The sequence below is a fragment of the Harpia harpyja genome, chromosome 8 (genome assembly GCF_026419915.1).
Source record: "Harpia harpyja isolate bHarHar1 chromosome 8, bHarHar1 primary haplotype, whole genome shotgun sequence".
Lineage (NCBI taxonomy): Eukaryota > Metazoa > Chordata > Aves > Accipitriformes > Accipitridae > Harpia > Harpia harpyja.
The window spans coordinates 17,189,779-17,211,450 of NC_068947.1; the positions used below are offsets into that span (position 1 = coordinate 17,189,779).

Here is a 21,672-nt window from a genome sequence, read left to right on the forward strand (position 1 = left end):
GGTAAATGGAGATTTTTAAGGTGTCTGAAAACAGCACCTGCTGGAAATCTTTAAACATAGTATATTTTGCACTACTGCTTAGTGTCACTGATTCTGGCAAATTTTGTAGCTACTGGGTTTGGACTGTTCCACCTTGTGAGCCTATTGCCTATTCCTGCATAATGGCTTCTAAATTATAAACTGTGCTTTTGTATACAGTAGAAAAGTTTTGACTTTATTTACAGAACCAACTAGATGAACCTGTTTTCCCCTAGATCAAGGAGTCACTTGTATCTGATAACCAACATAATTAAAAGTTCAGATAGATGCGTAACTGTTACTGCTGGCCAAGTAACCTGAAATGCTGTGGGTGTATCATTTTAAGCAATGATAAACTTAAAAACCCAATTGTTGCACTGATGCACAGGAATATAACAAGACTGGAAGATTGTTTATTCCTGTGCTGTTGTATGAGAGGGAGAGGTTTCAAGATCTGTTTCAAGTTCTGTTGTTCCAGCAAACCTGAAACTTGGAAAGACGAACCCCCTTGCTACCTGCATTAGTCATTCTTGATAGTTGAACTTGCTTGAGCCATTGTTGAGTTACTTTTCAATTATTGAGGCTCTCAGGGGATTAGATCCTTGTCCCTTTTTGATCTTATGCATAGCACTGAAACATAAGAGACAGAAATTTCCCTTAAACCGTAGCAGAAAAATCTTGGTTAAGAGGTTGGGGTTTTTCCTGGTATCAATTTATTTTCCAGTTACCATGTTGGTTATTAGATACTGTTCTGTCTTTAGAATCACTTTTGGCTGTGGCATATGAATCATCTCGTTTTTAGAGAACACTGAGCTTTGTGCCGCACTGGGTTGTGCTCAAACAACTTTTTATCTGCTCTCAGGTTATGCCTCAGAACTTTGTGTCCAAAGTATAATAGTAGAGTCATGTACCAATTTAAATTTCCCCATGATTCAAATTCAAAATAGTCTTGTTACTCCTTCCTTTCTAAAACTAAAATGCCTAGCCTAGCATGATACTGGAATTGAAATGGAGTTGAGAGAGGGTCCAGTAGAGATTAAACTTTCTCTCTTTCGGTAGCCCGTTTCTAAATTTGAAAGAACTTTCTTTATCAGCTAAAATGATAACTTGGTAAAACTTTGGTATTGGAAGAGAAACATCCAATTAATCATTTTTTTAATAGAGAGTTCTAATGTAATTTCTATCTTCTGTCCTCTTTTTTCCCAGCATTTAACAAATCTGTTGCCATTGCCCCCATGAAGCAGATAAAATAAGTCTGCAGCAGAAATGCCCCTTTTTTTAACTGAAGAATGTCATGTCTTTTCATATAAAACCTAGTACAGTTGTTTGAAACAAAAATGCATTAATTTCTGCTGAGAGGGAAGTGTATCTTTATTTCTGTTGGTGCTAGTTTTCCAAATGTTGGATGCTTTTTCACAGATCAGCTATTTACTTTTTAAGATTAATTTTGAACTTCTGGCATTTTTTGTGAGACTGGTCTAAATTCCATGTCCAGCCTCCTACCAAGATACCAAAATTGTTCTTGACAGCCAAAGAAGTACAGTCCTCCTAGCAGTTTGTTCACTCTAAGCTTCCTAGATGGACCTGAATTGTAATGCAGTTCATTGGTGGCAAGCTTCATACCTTTTTTAAGGCATGCATTAAAGCATACTTGCTTTTTTTTGTTTTGGCTTAAACATTAGTTACCAAGAGAGCTGTGACTGATTGCACAGTACTGTAAGTAATCCAAGACTTTTTCTTGAGATTATGCTGCATCTAGTATTAAACCATATTGTATGATTAATTCCTACTCCCAAAATAAATTTTTCAATTTCAGTACAAAGCTGATAACCAACTTATTTTATCAGACTAAGCAAGTGGAGAAGAAGATGATGTGAAGTTACCTAAAACTGATTTGCTATATGGATTCATAATGTAGTATTCTGTTGAAATATTAATACTTTTACATGATTGTTCCATTCCTGTATTGACTTCTTCGTCTTTTTTAGGGAGCACATAAAGCAGATCATAAAGCTTCTGGCAAGTATCCGAGCACTGGATCATGCTGTGACAGTTGCAAATGATCACAATGTCAAAGAATTAAAGATCTTAATAGAAGGAAAATAGACTTTTCTGGCAACTCATTTTGAGCTTTAAAACCATTCCTGATGTGTAATTTATGTACATATGTAAAGTTTCTTAAACTGTAAAGTATTGATCTTTGTTTTAATACAAAGTGCATTCTTATATACAGCATCCTTAAAAAAAAAAAAATTGACTTCTTTGAAAACAAAAATGGAATCCCAAGATTGTCATCTTTCCAGAAATCAGATTTTCCTTAAGGTTTCTCAAAGTCTTGTTTACAAAAATACTTTGTACCCATGATTAGTAGTCATCTACTCCTGTTAATTGTTCCATGGTTAACTGGAATGTGTATAATATATTATGTGTAATACAATGTATGCGTATATTTATACCACCATGTTGCTTTCACACTGGATATAGAGATCTTGTACTGTTGGAATAAGCTTTTCATTTGCTAAAAAATTCTTATTTTGACAATAAAATGATCATATTATTGGTCAAAAGGGCTGGCAAAACATTCAAATATCTGAAAATCATTTGAGCTAAGGAGTAGAGACACTTTCAAATGGAGCCTGACCTTTAAAAAGCAGCTGTGCTGCACTCAAATTGGAATAGCTAAAAAATTATCTGCATTCAGAATATGGAACTCTTAAGACTGTTCTTGGAAACAAAACAGAAAGGAAAACCCAAATCAATGCTTAATTATTTTTTTCTTAATACAGGCATACAATGAGAACTTGTGATTATTGCACAAGTCTACATGACAGCACTTCGTAAGGCCCAAGCACCTTTAATTTGTAGGAGAAATAGTTTACCCATGAACTCTGGACCCTCACTCCTTGTGCAAGTTGGTTAAATTCACTGTTTGTGGGTTGTTTGGGGTGTTTTTTTGGGGTGGGGTGGGGGCGGTTCTAACTTCATACATGGAACCTGTTTCTTCTGATTGGTATGGCTAAAGATGTCAAGCAAAATGAAGGTGAAGAAAATTTTATGTCCCATGATTTGAAATACTTATATTGTAGTAAATATTCAAATGTTACACTTCCTGCTGAATAGCATCTAAGAATAGTCTTGCAAAAAAAGCATTTAATTTAAGTGTAAATTAAAAAGAAAACACTTCAAAAATCTGGTGATTTACATAGGAATGCTAGTGACTTGACCTTGGGGTCCAAGGCGTGGGAACAGCTGTAATAGCCTTGGATTAAGAGCTATTTCCAGGTGTGCCCTACTTTTTGGGGGGAGAACTGTAGCAATAAATCGGCATACTGAATAACGTAAGAAATCATTGTATCTTATGCTCATGTCATGCGGTATAAATGAGTATATTAAAAATGTACAATTTGTAACATGGACACTTCATTTGGACACTGAACAACTGTTTTTCTGAACTGTTGGGATTGATGGAGTACATTCAGAAATACCTGCTTTTAAAAACTGTTTCAATAAACTCGTCTATCAAGGAGCTGTTGCAGTGCAACTTGGTAAGCTTTATTCCTTTAGGAAGGTGGTAAAGGAAATGATATGTGTGCTGGCTGACTCTATTTCAGTATGTCAGACAGAAAAAATTGTCCTTAGAAGGTGGATTTTTGGAGTGAACAAAAGTGTCTTTACTTTGAAAAAGCAATAGGATAAACACTGGAATTCATATACCTGCATAACGAGTAGTTAAGATATTTTGAAAGATTATCATGCTGGTAGTTACGTGATTTAGTAGTGACAGATTTGACCTTTTCTGTGCTTAAAATTTTACTGATTTTTAGTATTTTCTTAGACTGAAGAGGACACAAATAATCCATGCTACCAATGTTTCTGAAAGAGCATTTATTTATACTCAAGTGATTTAATCACCGGAGAGATTCAAAGTTGTAGAAGGTTTGGTTGAGGGAGGGAGAAGGGAGGTAATCAAAAATACGCAAAATGAGATTTATTTTTTTACTTTTTTTTATGAGGAGGAACAATACCATACAGAGACTTTTCTGCATCTTAACACATGCCTGCCTTCTAGTCACTTGCTCTCCAGTGGTGAGAGTGCATATTTCAGACACCTTTTGCACAGTCTGGTTTGGCTAGTCTTTCTAGTCTAGCCACTGCAGTATAAAGTTAAGTGAGAGTTAGCTTCCTGGCTTTAGGATAGTCTAACACAGGCTTTTATGGTACAACAAAACTACTGCTGCTATTCAGAATAGCTGCTACCCTTACACCTGTGATTACATGGGTGATGGGGTGGATGGGTGGGTGGGTATATTCTGTGGACAGAATAATAAATAAAACCCCACAACATGCTTAAGCAGTTCTAAGACCTGTGTTCCTAAGTTAGACTGCTTGTCTAACTGGATAGTTGGTGTTACTGTTTGCAAATGAATGTAAACAGCTAATACTACTGCAGGGGTGAAAGGGTACTTTATTTCCATTTGGGTATTTTAGACAATGGAATTCGTTCAACTGAAGTCACTGAAACAGTTGCAAAAATTTAGAAGCCTGGCCTCTCTGAATATATTAACATAAGTGTGTATTGTGTGCTGTCAAATTCATTCAGAATCACTGAGGAACAACCTCAGATGCCAAAGCTTTTCACTGTTTTTTCTACATCCAGAATTTTGACTGCCATCTAATCCTGAAGCCGCAAGATAACAGATGCAAAGATTTCAACACTAGAAAATAAGGAAAGTACTTGACCAGGAGGTGTCAGAGTTTGGTTTTTCAATTACGATATTTTTCAAACACTGGGGGTAATAAAGCTATAGAGAGTGCAGGAAAAGGGTTGGAGTCAACTATTCTCTTCTGGTGCCTGGTGTCTGTTGAAAAAGGTGGCCCGTTTGCAAAAGGTGGTCACCAGTAATCCATCTGCTCTGAAAGCCCTCTTCAGCCTTGCTCTGCTGTCCACCCGGCCTCCCTGTGGTGGTGGTGTGCTGGGCTGGGCTAAAAAAACAACAGTAACTGGGTTTGTTTTGGAAATCATGTTTATTCACACTTTCTACTGCCTCTCAGGGAAGAATATTTGTAATGAGTCAGTCATTCCCTTACTGTCTCCCTGGCTGTCGTTCAGGGAGGAGAAAAGCTATAGGTTCAAGCCATCAGCTATCATCTCAAACTTTGCCTTTCTTCTAATAGTTTACATATATATATAACACTACAAAACTTAAATGCAGGTTTGTAACTGCAGTTTCAGTAGGTGTGCACGCTACTAACAGAGCTCCAGACTAGTGGAGCAGCAAAGCTCAAGGCATTTATTATTAAAAATACAGGCATTTTGCTCCAATTTGGATTGTGACTAGGACTGTAAGGGAGGGAATTAAGAGAATATCTTCCTTGTAACCTCATTATAAATTATAGCTACAGAGAACCTTTTTTCAAGATAGCCTGTAGTCATTTTCCTAATTAACTGCTGTGGAAGACCAGCTATTCATATTACACTTAGCCCGGCCTCCCTCTACTACAATGACACCATGTGGCTATGGTGCCTAGGCACTTGCACACTTGAGGAGTTTCTCCTTCCTATCCCCAAAGAATGTCACATTTGGAGAACAATAACAACATGAAGAAACTTGCAGCAAAGTATACTTATGGGTGATAAGTAATCTAACTTCTCATTTTGGGTGCCATTCCTATGTATAAATGGTTGAAATTGTATAGGCACTTAAAGATTTTATGTAAGTAATGTTACCGAATTTTATTTATAAATAAAATAACCACTTTCACTTCTACCACTTCACCTGTATCTCATCTATTGATGCAAATTAAATGCTAGTAGCAAAGTGGTTATACTTTATGTAATGATCTTTAAACAATGTTACACAATGGCTGCTTTGTTGAAGTATAATCCAAGGACAATGGCTTTAACATTATTCTCCCACAGTTTACCATGTGTATCTCACTGTTTGCTATCAAAATTAACAAATAATTATAACATGTTAAGAGACTGATGTCCTAGATGATGATGAAATCCCATGTGAGAAGGTACTAACACTTTAAGTGACACAGCAATCTTATTTCTGCACAGAACTCTACAGGGACTTTTGAGAAAGACTAATAACCTCTTTAGTGGTTAGCATTGTTTAGGAAAGATGTAGAATACATAAGAAAAAATTGCATGTAAAATTGTCAGTCACTGGCATTTTTATGAACAGGATAATATATTACAGAATTATTAGTTATTATTATTATTATTTTATTATACAGTTATGTATTATTACAGTTACTACAAAGTTACCTTTACCCTAAAGGTCACCAATAGCAGAAGGAAAACCTTGTCCTTTACTATAAAGGAAAACAAAATGAAATCTGAAATGTGAAATAGAGAAGTTTGAGGAAAAATTGTGCAGATACAGGGAGCCACGTGATTCTTCTTTCTCCTCCTTTCAGATAACATCTCATTTTCCGCAAAAGTTTGCTAATCAGTGGTTCTTCTTTCAGTTCTCCCTAAGTTACTCTACAAAAAAGGCATTTTTTTAGAAAGAACTCTAAATATATATACTGGGGGAAGGGATATGTGCCTCCAATTTTGATGTAGTGTGCAGCTTTGGTAGGATGACTTGGTGACATCTGTTTTAACAGGCTGAACTGTCCTCTTACATGTGGTGGTGCTTAAAAGCAGTATCCCTGTCATCTTAGGTTTATTAGTTGCCCAGTGAAAATTAAATGTCTTGTCATCAGTAGTCTAAAAGGAAATAACAGTACTTGTGATCTGACCATTAGGCTTTACCTGTGAAGTCACAAGCAAACCATTCCTGCAAGAGTTAGTAGTGGTGTGTACAGAAGAGAGAACTCTGAGGAGGCTTCAAAAATGGTTGTTGCAAGGTTGTGGTTTTTTGAGAAACTTGCACGCAGCCAACAGGATTGATCAGAGTTGAGTGGTTTTGCCCTGCATGTGGTACTCCAAACATAAAACTTTGGTAGCCTTACAATTGTTAGTTGAATTAGTCTGTCTGCACCATGAAAGAATGTAGGATTTTTTGTCCGAGAGTACTTAATTTCTGTATGTAACTAAAACTCTTGCCCTAAATATGCAGGAATAAATGAGTGGGGATAAAATAATTGCATGGAGACAAACTTAGTAACACAAGGTGCCTGCAATTTAAGGCTCTGCTCCAAACAGTGACTTAAGCATATGGTTTTGTTCAACTATGTGAACTGTCCCATTGTCTCCACTTACATTACTTTTGTACTTTATGTGCATAGTTAAATGTTTTCATAGAGCAGGGACCTGGAGTGAAGCACAGATGTATCTCCAAGATTTGGTGTAGTATTTTTCTTACATGCTTAAGCCCAAATTTTCATAGCCTAGGTTTCATACAAGTTCTTAAGTATTGTCTATTTACTGTCCTAAGACTTTTGTGATACCTAGCTAACAGAAAACATTAAGTGGGATGTAGGTTGCTTGACTATGGGCCTCACACACCCTGGGGACACCTGGCTTAAAATCATTTTATTGCACTTAAATTACATATTGCCATTTTACCCAAAAGCTCCAATCAGGATAAGACATTCATTGAACTAAAGATACTAAAATTATAAAGTACACACATGGTTACTACCTCAAGGAGCTAGCAGTTCAGAGAACCTGCATCTGCAAACAAGTGGTGGATAGAACAAACTCAGCTTTAAATATTTAATGAGTGGTAGGAGTTTGGAGGAGTAAGACCTATGGTAAGTACTACAAAGGATATGCAACCTAAATATGATGTCAAAACTTTAATTTATTTGCTGTTGATGTGCCAATTTAGTGATGTACAGCACCACAGATGTCCCTGAGAAAATGGTGGTTTGAACACTTAGTGGAATGGGTAAAATGTGGAACGGGTGGCCTCGCTGCCAGCAGTGCATGTGCCAGAGCCTGGCAGCCCTGGGCTGCTGCTGCTGCCAAGGGGAGAGGTAGGGGGTGTCAGGCCGCTGATACTGCTGAGGCTGAGGCTCGCTCTTTCCCCGTTTTTTGCCATTGCTTTTTTTTGCACTCCTCCTCCCAGTTTTGCAGCAGGATGTGCAAGACCTTCCTCTTCCCCTTTCAGGCATCCTAATTCTGCCTTTACATCTGTCTTCCCTGAGACAGGCACAGCATCACCCTGAGCTTCCTCACGTTTTTGATATCAAAGGTAAATTTTGCCTACGTTGCTGAGAAGCCTTGAGGCACCCCTGCTCTCAAACAGCAAAGAAGTTTTAAATAGGCTCTACTCTGAAACCCAGTGAAGCCATGGTGGGTTAACTTTGGACTGCAGCCAGACACCCACCCAGATGCTCTCTCACTCCCCTCCTCAACAGGACAGGGTGAGAAAACAGGACGAAAAAGCTCATGGATCACTTAACAATTACCATCAGGGGAAACACACTTGACTTGGGGAATTAATTTATCACCAACTAAAATAGATTTGGATACCGAGAGACAAAGACAATTAACACACCTTCCCCCTCCCGCCCCTTTATCCCAGGCTCAACTTCACTTCTTCATTCCTGACTCCTCTACCTCCTCCCTGCTCCCTGAGCTACAGCGACAGAGGTATGTCTCAACATTTCCATATATTTAAGGTTGGTGAGATTCCGAAATTCAATTGGCAGGTGGGGAAAAATTACCAAAACCTTTTATTACGCAAAACTGAAGAACAAATTAAACTTTGTTTGTAATATGCTTTGCTATATTATGCAGTATATTACATTGGCAATTAGTTAGAATGAAATACTCATTCTCATTTTCCATTAACTTATAAACAGCAGTATTTTCTGAAGTTAATAATAGCTTTATGAAAGCTCCCACTACTGGATAGCAATACATTTTTTACATTCTCAGCTGATGTAAACTGATACTGGTGGATGAAAAATTGGACATGAGCTGGCAATGTGCGCTTGCAGCCCTGAAAGCCAGTTGTATCTGGAGTCGCACAACAAGAAGTGTGGCCAGCAGGTCGAGGGAGGCGATTCTCCCGCTCTGCTCCACTCCGTTGAGACCCCACCTGGAGTACCGTGTCCAGCTCTAGGGTCCCCAGTACAAGAAAGACACAGACCTGTTAGAGTGGGTCCAGAGGAGGGCCACAAAAACGGGTGCCTCCCATTTGGGAAGGCTGGAGCACCTCTCCTACAAAGACAGGCTGAGAGAGTTGGGGTTGTTCAGCCTGGAGAAGAGAAGGCTCTGGGGAGATGTCGTGGTTTAACCCCAGTCAGCAACTAGGCACCACACAGTCGATCGCTCACTCCCCCCGTCCCAGTGGGATGGGGAGAATCGAAAAAAAAGTAACTCATGGGTTGAGATAAGAATGATTTAATAACTAAAGTAAAATAAAATATAATACTAACAATAATAATAAATGTCATAATAATAATAGTAATTAAAAGGAATACAAAAAAAAAAGAAATACAACCCAAGAAAAGACAAGTGATACACAATGCAATTGCTCACCACCCGCTGACCGATGCCTGAGCAGCGATCGGCTCCTCCTGGCCAACTCCCCCCAGTTTATATACTGCGCATGACGTCCTATGGTATGGAATATCCCTTTAGCTTGTTTGGGTCAGCTGTCCTGGCCATGCTCCCTCCCAGCTTCTTGTACACCTGCTTGCTGGCAGACCATGGGAAACTGAAAAATCCTTAACTTAGGATAACCGCTACTTAGCAACAACTAGAACATCAGTGTGTTACCAAGATTATTCTCACACTAAATCTGAAACACAATGTACCAGCTACTAAGAAGAAAATTAAAGCTATCCCAGCTGAAACCAGGACAGGAGACGTTATTGTGGCCTTTCAACATATAAAAGGGGCTTATAAGATGGAGAAAGACTTTTTACCAAGGCCTGTAGTGACACGACAAGAGGCAACAGTTTTAAATTGAAAGAGGGTAGATTTAGGTTAGATGTAAGAAGTTCTTCACTGTGAGGGTGGTGAGGCACTGGAACAGGTTGCCCAGAGAAGTTGTGGATGCCCCATCCCTGGAAGTGTTCAGGGCCAGGTTGGATGGGGCTTTGAGCAACCTGGTCTAGTGGAAGGTGTCCCTGCCCACGGCAGGGGGGGTTGGACTAGATGATCTCTGAAAGTGCCTTCCAACTCAAACCATTCTACGATTCAATGATTCTACAATTATATTTTCAAGCGATGCATTTCTCTGATGTTTTGAAAAAGTCAACTGCACAATAATGATTAGCTATCAGAAAAAAATTATATTACCCTGAGGCAAAATATATGTGTTCATAAGAAAACAACCACACATGCCATCTGAATCTATTTTATCTGCTGAAAAAAAAAGTGTGAATAAACTTGATACATCAATTGTTTTACGCTGCAAGTATGTATGATTTTAGCCTTAGGTGTATCCTGTAAAACAACCTTTAAATTGCTGTCCCTGTTAGTGATCTTTATGCATGGATAAAACCTGGACACACTTGCTTTGCTTCCACAGCAGCTATATTGTCATTCTTTTATTTTTACATTCTCAATAGTAAAAAAAGCTTCATGAGTTTCTTTTTTGATGCTATGCTAGTGATAGTTCAATTACACGTAGGCGTCTACCATGAACAAATGAGAAATAGCATAAGCTGTAATAAGCTGTTAGCAATTATGTAGTCTAGTAATTTCAAAACCCATGAAACATCTTTAAATAGTCTTTTAAAATATCACACTTTTATTTATCTATAGAACATTTTCATTGGGATCGTCATAGTGTGTGTAGGATGTTGGCCAGCTAAAAATGCACAGACATTACTTACACTGTATTTTACATCACAAATATTTGCTCTGTGTTCTCTCCCACCAGTGTACCCCACTCAACTGGTACTTAGCCTAGGGTAGGTATGTGGGTTAAGACCATATTTAAATATCAAAAGATTATGTATACAATCTATTATTTCTTAAACTAGACCAGAGCTATGCAGGGAATATATATCAAACATAACTTTTTGTGTTTCAGTATGAAGTTTATATGAAACAAAAAAGGTCTTTCTGTTTTTAATTTTTACCCTTCGCAGTGGGAATTGACCTTGGACGAGAAGGTAGTGGGAAGAGATTCTACAATCTAAAATTAAAGATGGCCCAGCTCTTGTCTCAGGAGGTAGCTATACTTCTCACAGTTGCCCTTATGCATATTCAAATGCATAGTTCAAATTACAGTCTCTGCGAAAAGAGTTTCTCCACAGTTTTTCAGCTTTTTTCTGCTCTCCACTCAAACTGCCACCCTGGCCCCGGCGTTATCCAAAGTGCAGCAAAGCCCACTTCTCTCTTGATTTTAGCACATAGCTCTCAAACCTGCCTTCTGGAGTCTCCTCAGCAGCTTGCAATGTATCACCAACACAATACAGTAAAGCTCCGGTGAAGCGCTACTCCTCCTCCACTTACAGCCTGCACAGGATGAATGGAAGTTTCCAAAGAGATGCTTAGGGACGGTCTGTCCCTAAAACTTTTGAAGCCTGTCAGGAAGAGGCCGGCTTCAGCCGTGATGCAGTGCTCCCACCCGGCCCGAGGCACTCGGTGAGCGTCTGCGCCGACAGCTTCTATGCCCATCGCACATTTTGCGCAGCGAGGTTTTTCAGTTTGCAGTGCTATTCGTGAGCCTATCCCTAAGATCCTTCTCCCTGCTGCACCTGTAATAAATACACAGCCGGGACTGGGGCCGGCTGTGTTTTAACGTAGCCTCACCGTGCGCCCACAGCACGTTTTTCATCTTCGAAGCCTGCAACCCAGCACTGCCGCAAGTCAAGGCGAAAGGAGGACTTCTCAGGGCTCTCTTCCTACTTTTCCCTAGGGGCCCAGGTCTCCTCAGGCTGGACTCCACCCCGACAGCAGGGCTTGCCCAGCGCTCTGGTTCAAGGTGCCCCTGACAGGGCCTACACGAGGGATGCCACTGACAGGAACTCGGGTCCGGCAAAGCCTCCCCCCAGCCCGGTGTCGCCGCTCCCGCGGGCCAACGCCTCCCTGCCCGCACGCCCCGCCGCAGCGCGTCCCGCCGACCCATCCTTCTCCCTTCTCCCCTCTCCCCCGGGGGGCGACCGGCCGGCCGGCAACCGCTTAACGGCCGCCCTCGCGCCCCGCCTCACGCCGACCCCACCGCCCCGCTTCTCCCCCCGCCGCTGCTGCCCCTCCCTCCCCGCCCTCTACCGACTTCCGGTGGCGGGAGGCGCAATGCGGAAGGGACGGCGGGGCCGGAGCGGAAGTGAGGTCCCGCCGGCTCCCGCGGCAGGGAGCGGAGCGGAGCGGGCGGCCGCTGGTGGCAGGTGGCGCGGCCGGTGAGGGAGGCGCTGGTACCGCTGCGGCTGGGGGGCTGGGGGGTGGCAGCGCCGGGGGGGCGCTCGGCGCCTGTCAGTGCGCGGCGGAGCCGGCCCGGCTGTCGCCGTCGCGGGGCTCGGGCCGCGGGGGCGCCGCTGGCGCCAGACAAGATGGAGGCTCTGTCAGCGTCGTGGGTACCGGCGGCACCGGGCTGTGGCGGGCGGCGGTGCGCGCTTGCCCTGGGCGGCAGGTGGTAGCGGGGCGGGGAGCTGCTTGGCCCGGTGCCGGCTCCGGGGCTGTCCCTCGGCCGGGCGGTGGGAAACTCGCGGCTGTCCGGTGGCCGCCTTCCTCCTGGCCGGCAAGGGAGAGGGGCTTCGGGCGAAGGGCCGGACCGGCGCCGCTGCTCCCCGGGCGGTGCTGCGCCCGCAGGGGCTGCGCTGGAGGGTGGGGGCCGGCAGGTTCCGTACCGGCGGCGTCGAGTCCGAGTCCGCGTCCGCCCTGGAGGCTACGGACGCTGAGCCGAAGGGAGGGGGGAGAGGGCAGAAGGCCCCGCTCCTGGCTTTAAAGAGGAGCCTTCCCTCGCTGTATGTTTCCTGAGCTTAAGCCCTCAAAATCTGGCTACTTTCGCGTTTGCTTATAGTTTCTTATTGTTTGGGCTTTTTTATTGTTTTAAAGGAAGATCTTACCTCTGTGGTTTACAGGCTGTTTCGCTAGTGCAATACTGCAATGTTTCAGTCGTCAGCCACTGCAGGGGAGGGTTTAAATCCAAACAAAAACCTGCTTTCATTTTAAAAAGAAAACCAAAATAGGTTAATGTTTTGTATGATCTTTTAAAACGCCTTAACAGCTTTAGTGTTTAAAATATGCTGTCCTTTTGTACAAGGTCAGAATCGGTAAAACAGATCTGAAAATTGAAGCCTACCCAGGCTTCTGGTCCTCTGCATTTGACATTAATTTACGATTAAGATAGTCACCACTCTTATGTATTTGTGGTTCCTAGGGAACCTTATTTTAATTCTTTTTTTTTTTCTAAGAAGAAATCCTATTAAGTATGGTGAAAGAAATTCTCATCTCTGAGAAACTTTTAAATAAATCCTTTATTTTGAAAGGTGTTTCTCTGGGTAATTGTGTTTTTGAAACATTGTTATGTTGTCTTTAGATAGTCCTTATATTTGTTTTGGAACATGAGATGAAATAAGTCTTGTGAGATAGAAAGAGTGAGCAGGTCTTTTTTTGTTGTTTGTTAAACATGTAAAATCCCTAGGAAAGGATGCAAGTCAGACCTGCTTTGCAGAAGGTATCTGGAAGCACGAGAAGGTTTCACTAACATCATCTTGTGTTGGACAGGACTGCCTCTGATAAAGGCAAAATGGCTTTCAGTAAAGGATACCGTGTCTATCACAAGCTGGATCCACTTCCATTCAGTGTGATAGTGGAAACCAGAAACAGAGAAGAATGTCTCATGTTTGAATCCGGAGCTGTGGCTGTCCTCTGTAAGTCGATATGTTTTGATAACTACAATGTAAAAAGTTGGCAGACTTGACATTGTGTAAACAATTTATTTATGGAATATAAAGAAGCACTATTCTGTTTTCTTATTTGCTAATGGAGACCCTTCTTATTTAAATGAGGGAAAAAAAAAAGACATTTTCATATCTTCATCTGTTGAGAGAGAATTTTACACATTTAATTACATTTCATCATGCATGTATATTTTCATGTACACTAAATTTTCTTCTAGTAGCTTCTAACAACATCTTATTTTTTTGGTTCTGAACAACCTTCTCCTTTTGAATACATGATAACTTATTGAAAAGCTAATTCTCTGTGTTGTATTTAATAATAAAAAATTCTATATTCTTAAATGGTATATCATCTTAATTTGTTTTTTATCTCATTTTGTATCATGATTTTTGATGGCTTTTTGATTTTTAGCTTTATTTTGTCCCTGTATTTTTGACCTATCTTGAGACTCTGTATTGATTTGTCTTGTAATAAAATGAGTAATATTTGGAGCAAGGTGTCTTGCATTGCAAAGTTATTTTTACATGTTTTCAGTGATAAATGTATTAAATGTTTCCCTTAAATTCTTTTTGCCCCCCCTTTTTTTTAAGTCATAGTTGAAGGAGGACACTAAAATGAGAAGTGCAGAAGAGATCTGTGAAGCCTATAGATAGGGTTTTAAAATGTAGTTCGGTTTGTAGTCTTCAGAAAGTCTGAGCACCTCGTTGCACAGAGTTTCTAAGCTTGTTTTTGACTCTTTTGTAGAAAACTTTCATACCATGGAAGTTTGTTGGTTTGTTTTTTTTTTAAGTCAATAATGTTTTAATGAATTCATTCTGATGCCTGTTTGTGGTTTTCTAGCCTAGCTATTCTGAGCACCCAATCAAAAAATGGGAGATTTGATTCACTGCCTGAAGTCTGAGAGGACTCAAAACCCTACCTTTCAGGAGGATGCTCTGGCTTTGAGACTGTGGAGTAGGCTGAATGGGGAATGTGTTCTCTAACAAGACTCAAGAGTTAGAAATGCGATTTCCAAAGAAGAGTGGGACTTGAGTTATTTGCAATTGGCTCTTCTATACTTGAGTGTGCTCCTTGGCAGTGGCATGGTGTCTTTCTGAGGCACCTGACTGCCCCTGTGTAGGGTACTTAGAAATTGGGCCATAGAGTCATCTGTACTGGACAGGCTGTATGAATAAGTACTGTCTAGCATACAGCTTAATCCGCATCTTTAATGTGTGATTAGAACAAGCTGCCATTAACTGTTAGAGGCCTAGCAATGGGACATGCCAGCATGATTGACATTATAGCTGCAATTATATGATGATCCAGGTGAGAAACAGTGAGTGCTTTTCTATTTTTGAGAATTGTTTTTTTTCTGATACAGTTTCTTCTTACTATATATTTAAGTAATTTCGTTGACTTTGCCAGCAGTATTTGAAAGGGATTGTGTAGTGTGGATTGGGTTGGGAATAAGTGTCCAGTCATAAAGCTAGTGAACAGGTTTAGTGAAATCCGTAAAATGGGGAAAAATGCTTTGAAGATTTGTGGAAAACTTTATTTTAGCATGTATTTAGTAATTAGTGAACATGCTTAAGCTACTTAAGGAGCAATGTATTAAAAATAATTTATTCCTGAAAGTTATGCTCAAAAAGGACAGTAGGTTAGTTGGTTTTCATGCTGTGATACACTGCAGGCACCTGGATAAATGTTCTTCTCTAAAAATTAAAAACCGTATCAAAGTTTCTGCCCTCTTCTATGCCTCACGTTGTTACCAAACAGAGGAATTGGAACCTGAAGGAAGTTCAAAAGCCGCTCTCCTCTTGGGTTCTGTACTTAGTAATAGCATGTTATTAATCTATAAAGGTTTGTCTTTGGTATTCTAATTGGTAGGTTACAACATAGTAAACATTCATACTTAGCTAGAAGTAGTGACTCTGAATATTGTTTTCAGTAACCTTAACCAGTAAACTGCTTACTCTTTTTCTATCTGGTAAATGGGCATATTTTCCTGATGCATATTTAGCTGTGGCATTTTGCTTTAATTCCCTTTTTGCACCTAAACTCTTTAGGTACTGAAACATGATTCTTTTGTTAATGGTTGAAAGATCACAATCATACCCTTGAACTGACAGCAGAAAAAGCACTGAGTTCCCTAGCTCAGGATTTTGTTTTCTCCTTTTCTGCTTGCTGTTCGCTTCTGGTATCTATTCTTTTTAATACATATTTAAAGGAGTACAATTATTAGTGCTTGGGGGAGATTTGTAAAGTACTACTTCTCCATCTCTCTAGTCGTGCCACAGAAACCAGTCAGAAGATTCTAGTCTGTAGCTATACAAACTTCTGGATATTGGTACAAATCTAAAAGCCAAAGTTAATGAAAGACTGGCTGTTGGGGGAGATTCCCCAGATGTTTGTAAAATCTGTGTGAATAGATAGAAAAATGGTCAAATCAAGTATATATAGATTTAAATCCAGAACAGCATCACTTTAAACTGTTAAAAACTCAATATTTTTTTGCTGATGGTGGTAACACTTTTTAGACACAACAAAAATCGACAATACTGATCTCAAACTGTTAGACATTTTTCAAAAGATTTTAATAAATACTGAAGATAAAAAAAGGTGTTCAGCCTTATACCCAATCACAGTTCTTACCTGTATGTAGAATGTATAATGAAGACACAACCTGGTGAAACACACTTTACCATTAAAAGTGATTCATGTGGTTTGGTTCTGAGAGCCTTAGTGAACTGCATCTTCTGCGGTATCCATGTATAGAAATTTGGATTTGAAATGGGCTAAGAGAAAGGAATGAAAGCTTACTGATCCTTTAAATGTCATCTTAAAGGAAGTACATCTGTCATTTTGCTGAGGGAAGGATAACAGTATTAACCTTCATCCGCTTTACACTCAATAAAGCATTGCAAGATGATTCAGAGGGTTTAGTTAGGCCTCTGTATGAAATGCTATACAACTCGTATGTTGTGTGATTTTCAGTGTGTGTTATATGTGCACTGAATCTGTTATTCAAGTCAACAAAATAAGATGGAAGAAAGGAAGAGGGTCAAATCGATGGTTCACAGAAGTGGCTGTTGCATAATCATTCAGTCTTAACATGGAAGCAGCCCAAGCCATGCTTCTGCTGGAAGCGTTCTATGTACTGCTTGTAACACGGATTAGCTAATGTTACTGTGACCAAAACATCTGAGAGATACTTTGCTTGCCTTTATATATTTAATACCTCTTTTATTGACTCACTCCTAGTATTGGGTTAGCCCAAGATATTGAAGTCTGAGGGGATCCTGCCAACTTGCTTCTCAAGGCATTGTAAGAGCACTTAGTTTTAAATGTCAGCAGCTTCACTGCTGATTTGTTTAGAATTTAGTGGGAAGATGACATAGATTTATTTTTTCTTATTTGACATATAAAATAGACAGTATATTTATTTTTTGAAATAGGACTCTTTAATGAGATATCTTACCTGTAAAGATTTTATTGACTGAGCAGGAGGGTGTTCTCTCTCCCTGTTCCTCTCTGGTGAGTCATAACAAAACGAGTGGGAAGCTGTCTACTCCTGTCGCCTGTGATGAGTAAAGGAGAATGTTCTGTTGTCTGGGAAAATACTGAGCCCTGAGTGGAGAGAGCAGGAGCTTCATGCACATCCTTTGACTTCAATTTTATGGTAAAGCTGAGAAGATAGCAGGTGTGAACAGGAAGAGGCACTTTGCCCACCCTGAGTTTTTTGTAGAGCTAGATAAAGAAAGAGCTGTAATAACATGTGTGCAGCAGGCATCCTGGTACTCATAGTCATGTTTAGCAAAGCTACTCTATCACCCATTCACATTCCACTTTTTTTTAAAAAGAAAATTCTTCCACACTGCATTCTTCAGGTGGGGCGGGGAGGGGGGGAAGCAGATATGCTATTATCTATCCACAGTAGCAGATGGGATATAATTTTGCAAGAGATTTGAAGTTGATGTGGTGCTTGAGGAAACTTAGACACACAAAAAAGAAACATACTGACAGATACAGTTGATGAGCACCTGCTGTATGTACATAATTATTAAGGAGCATAACATTCTGTATGCTCACAACCAGAGGTCTTTTTTCTTCAGTGTTTGCTGCCACCAGCGATGAACTGCTACTGTGTGATTCTCCCCACCCCGCCAATAATATTTATATAGAGTTTTGAGTGGAACCACATCCCCTTAACTAGGAAAGGAGAATATTTCAAAATAAATTACTACATTCTGTTTTTCATGATGGGATCCTATAAAATAAGCTTAATATATTTTCCTGTTTTATATACATATGTAAAGGAACAATAATAAGAAGAATTAAAATTCTTCAAGCAGTAATTTGTACTCTGGAAAGAGTGTCTTTATGTTAGAGAGAAAAGGACAAATACAGGCTGTGGTAGAAACAATTTTTGAATGTATTTTGATGTAATATATTAATCTGAAGCCAATTTAAAGGGACCAATGTGAAGGGACTAGGATGCAAAGGCAAACAGCAATTTCACTTTCCTGTCTTTGTTACTATTTTGACTGAGTGTCATCTTCCAGACTGCGCCTTCCCATTAAACAGTATCTCAAAACACTTAAGAAGCTGCAGGGAAGCAACAGCTACAGTAGATGCCAAGGGCAGCCATGCTGGTGGAGGAGGCTGTAACCTGTCCTCCTGTCAGCAGGTGCCTTTCCTAGGATTCTGCCAGAATTCACTATTCTTTTGAATCTACTGGGAAGATGTTCTGCTCATTGCTTTCCAGGCATTTCCAAGAAAATCCTATGGTTTAACAAAGACCACATATGCTAGTCTAACACACTTTGAAAAGTACAAGTACAGTAAGAATCTTCCCAGGAGTTTGATGGAGGCAGTAACTCTTGCCTGGGAGGACTATGACCTCTTTGAATGGCAGATCTGTAAGAATTTGGTCCACAGTTCTGGAAATATTAAAAAGAAGTTACTTACAGCAGAATCTGAAGGCTATTTGCTTCTTAAGGTAGACTAGCTTTACACCAATAGTAAAGACTATTCTGTATGTGTACCACCGGCCTTTGCATTATTTTAACAAGGGATTTCACTGGCAACAAATAATTCTCTTATGAATGTTCTCTTTTCAATTCAGTAAATTTTCATTTCTATAGTAGCACGTGATAGTAAAAGTCTTGGTTTTGCCCTACTGGACATCCAGTGAATAATAGCTCTTGCTAATTAAATGTCATGTTAAGAAGCCTAGTTTGCTTACTTCTGGAGTTACTCAGACATAATTTAGAAAAACTAATTAGCATTTCTACATTTCAGATAATTTGGTAGCTTTTTTGCATGGTAGCACGTATTCAAATTGAAAACTTTGTAATTTTGTGAATTGACTTGTACAGGCAAAAATTGCGACAGTTGGCTTTCATGTAAAATAACTAGATTTTAGGCAAAGTATTCAGTATCAGAAGAAAATCTTTGTAGATTATTGGTGCTATGAAGTTTTGCATTCAGTGGAGAATGCGTAGCTGGGTCAGAAAGCCCAAAGCTGATGGAAAGGAGGTGCTTGTAGGCTGTTACATAGGTCAGCTTTGTTTTCACACTTTTATTTCTCAGTTTGGTTTTTTGCCCCTTGTCAGTGGTATTAGCGGAAACTATACATTTTGTGAAGTAAATTTACATAGTATTGAAAAATAATGTTAAAGCAACCAAGCCTTCTATTTGCTCATCTGTTACAATTATTTTTGTTGTTGTTGTTCTGAACGGTGGGTTTTTTTCTGGTGTGTAGTATTTAAATATAATTGCTAACATCTAGAGATGTCTGGGGTTTTTTTCATTGCTGGGTAGCAGTGATTTGTTATTTGGAGGTTCCTCCCCATAGTCTTAAGATACATGTTCATTATGGTAACGTAAATGTCTTTGTGAAGTGAATAATGGTACCTTATAATTTGAACTAGCAAATAGAGTAGAAAAAAAAAAATCATCCTATTAATTCAAAGCAAATGTCGTATGAATTATGGCAGATTTAAATATCAACTGCCATCCAGTTTTCTATGCATCTATTCATGTCAGCAAAGTATCAAAAGTAATAAAATGATTCTTCTGTTGGTTGATTTATAAATGGAAGTTGTGACTCCACTCTGATTTTAATGTAACCTATGTGGTAATATTAAAGTGTTAGTTTTAATTTAAATACCAGAAGTTTAACTGTCCTAGTTTGACAAAAAGCTTGAAAACCTCAATCTTAAAAGCTCAAAAACCAACTGTGTAAGAATAGTTCATAAATTTTTCAGATTTTAAACTTTTTAAAGTGACAGTAACATGAGCTTTTTCTTGTCTAACTTAAATGAGACGTCTTGTTTCTGAAGGAATTGCACATAATTTCAGGAGTGTGTCTTTGTTCCCAGCTCAGTGTCCCATGTTCTAGCTGGGAATTGTAGCCACTAACTTATAATGTGTCATCGTGGCACCTTGTGAACCCACCAAGAAGAGAACATAACTGTAGAAAGCCTAAATAATAACTTTTAATGTGATCTTAACTTTTTAATTGTTAAAATTGCAAAACTAATTTCTAGTCTGGAATTAAGCAGAATACATGTTGAACCAAATTGTCCTGAAGACAGGATTTCTGATGGGGTTCCATTTGCGTAACAGTAAGAGGGCTGACATAATCCCTTTAAAATAATTTAATCAGTCAACTTTCTTAAATGAGTCAGTGATTGATAAGGTGTGATTATTACAGGTGCACACTTGTGATTTAGCTTGGAACAAATGAGGTGTTAACATTTAAAAATACTATAACCTATTAATTTTTAATAAAGATTGACTTAAAATTATTTTATTCTTTTTCTCTTGACACTGCAAATGAGGCTTGCTGGCTTTCTACAACAATCCCTTACAACTTGACCTGAAAACCACATTAAAAGTGTTGTGGTTTGGTTTTTTGGGGTTTTCCTTTTTTTTGGTTTGTTTTTTTTTTTTTGTACTGCTAAATAGTGAGTCATTATTTCTGTTTTAGAAATTAATCAACTTGAATCTAATTAAAGCAGTGGGTTAAACAGAAGCTGCTTTTAATTTCCTTTCTGCTTAAATCTGAACTGACACAAAGTAATAGAATAAATACTGCCTCGTAATGTTTGTGTCCATCTTCATATACGAACATGTATGCTTGCATTGTCTACTGTTTAGTGCTCCTTTACAGTATAATTTAAAATCTGTAAAGTCCAGTGTTATGGATGAAAGTTGTCATTCCAGCTGGTAATTTCTGGCTTTACAAGTTGCATGTCTTAATTGATTCTTCTTTGTGAGTGATAGTGTTTTATATTTTTTTCAGACAGCCTTAATTGTGGTTTTGCTTACTTCCAGCTATTTAAAGATGAATAAATAGAAAAGTCAATTTCTCAGGGAGAAGTAGGTTCATTAATTTGTAGGACTTTATGTTTTTCCAAGTGCATATTTATATTAGCTGCATTTTTTTTTCAAGATAGGGAGCTCATAAATCAAAGTCAAAAGGGTTCTTGTGGCTGCAGGCCAACCTACCATTCTGGGAAGAGATGTTCTCATTCATTAAGAATGTTACAGAGGAAATGAGGAAATGCTCTTGGAAATGCTCTCTCCTTCTGTCAGGATTACTTTAGCCTTCCTATGGTTTAACTTCTAAGCTGCAGTTCACCCAGTTAGTAATTTCAGCTATTCATAGAGGCAACTGAAAGTTGGCTTTGCATATACTGCATATTATAGTGATGGGGTCTTAGCCATTTTTGTAACTTCAGTGACTCTTGCGTATCCAGATGTATCTGATGACTTTGCATGCTGAATGAAGTGAGAGAGCATAAATCTTCATGAAGCTTACTGCTTTGGTAAAGAAGGAGGAGTTAAATATGATACTTATGGGGAGAATCTGAATGGTTTCAGAGCACTTACATTGC

The 21,672-nt window shown here is 39.3% G+C and overlaps 2 protein-coding genes across 16 annotated transcripts in view; both read left to right on the forward strand.

Moving 5' to 3' along the window:
* PAXBP1 (PAX3 and PAX7 binding protein 1) overlaps positions 1-3,544 on the forward strand; it is a 29,487-nt gene extending 25,943 nt beyond the window's left edge. The window contains exon 18 of the mRNA XM_052794074.1: positions 2,007-3,544. Within this exon, the coding sequence (XP_052650034.1) occupies positions 2,007-2,124 (118 nt within the window). The 3' untranslated portion in view covers positions 2,125-3,544. The remainder of the gene's footprint in view (positions 1-2,006) is intronic.
* Positions 3,545-12,165: 8,621 nt separating this feature from the next.
* SYNJ1 (synaptojanin 1) overlaps positions 12,166-21,672 on the forward strand; it is a 68,395-nt gene continuing 58,888 nt past the window's right edge. For all 15 annotated transcript variants that reach the window (XM_052793783.1, XM_052793785.1, XM_052793784.1 and 12 more), the window contains exons 1-2: positions 12,166-12,282; positions 13,610-13,755. In XM_052793783.1, the coding sequence (XP_052649743.1) occupies positions 12,179-12,282; positions 13,610-13,755 (250 nt within the window). In that variant the 5' untranslated portion in view covers positions 12,166-12,178. The remainder of the gene's footprint in view (positions 12,283-13,609; positions 13,756-21,672) is intronic.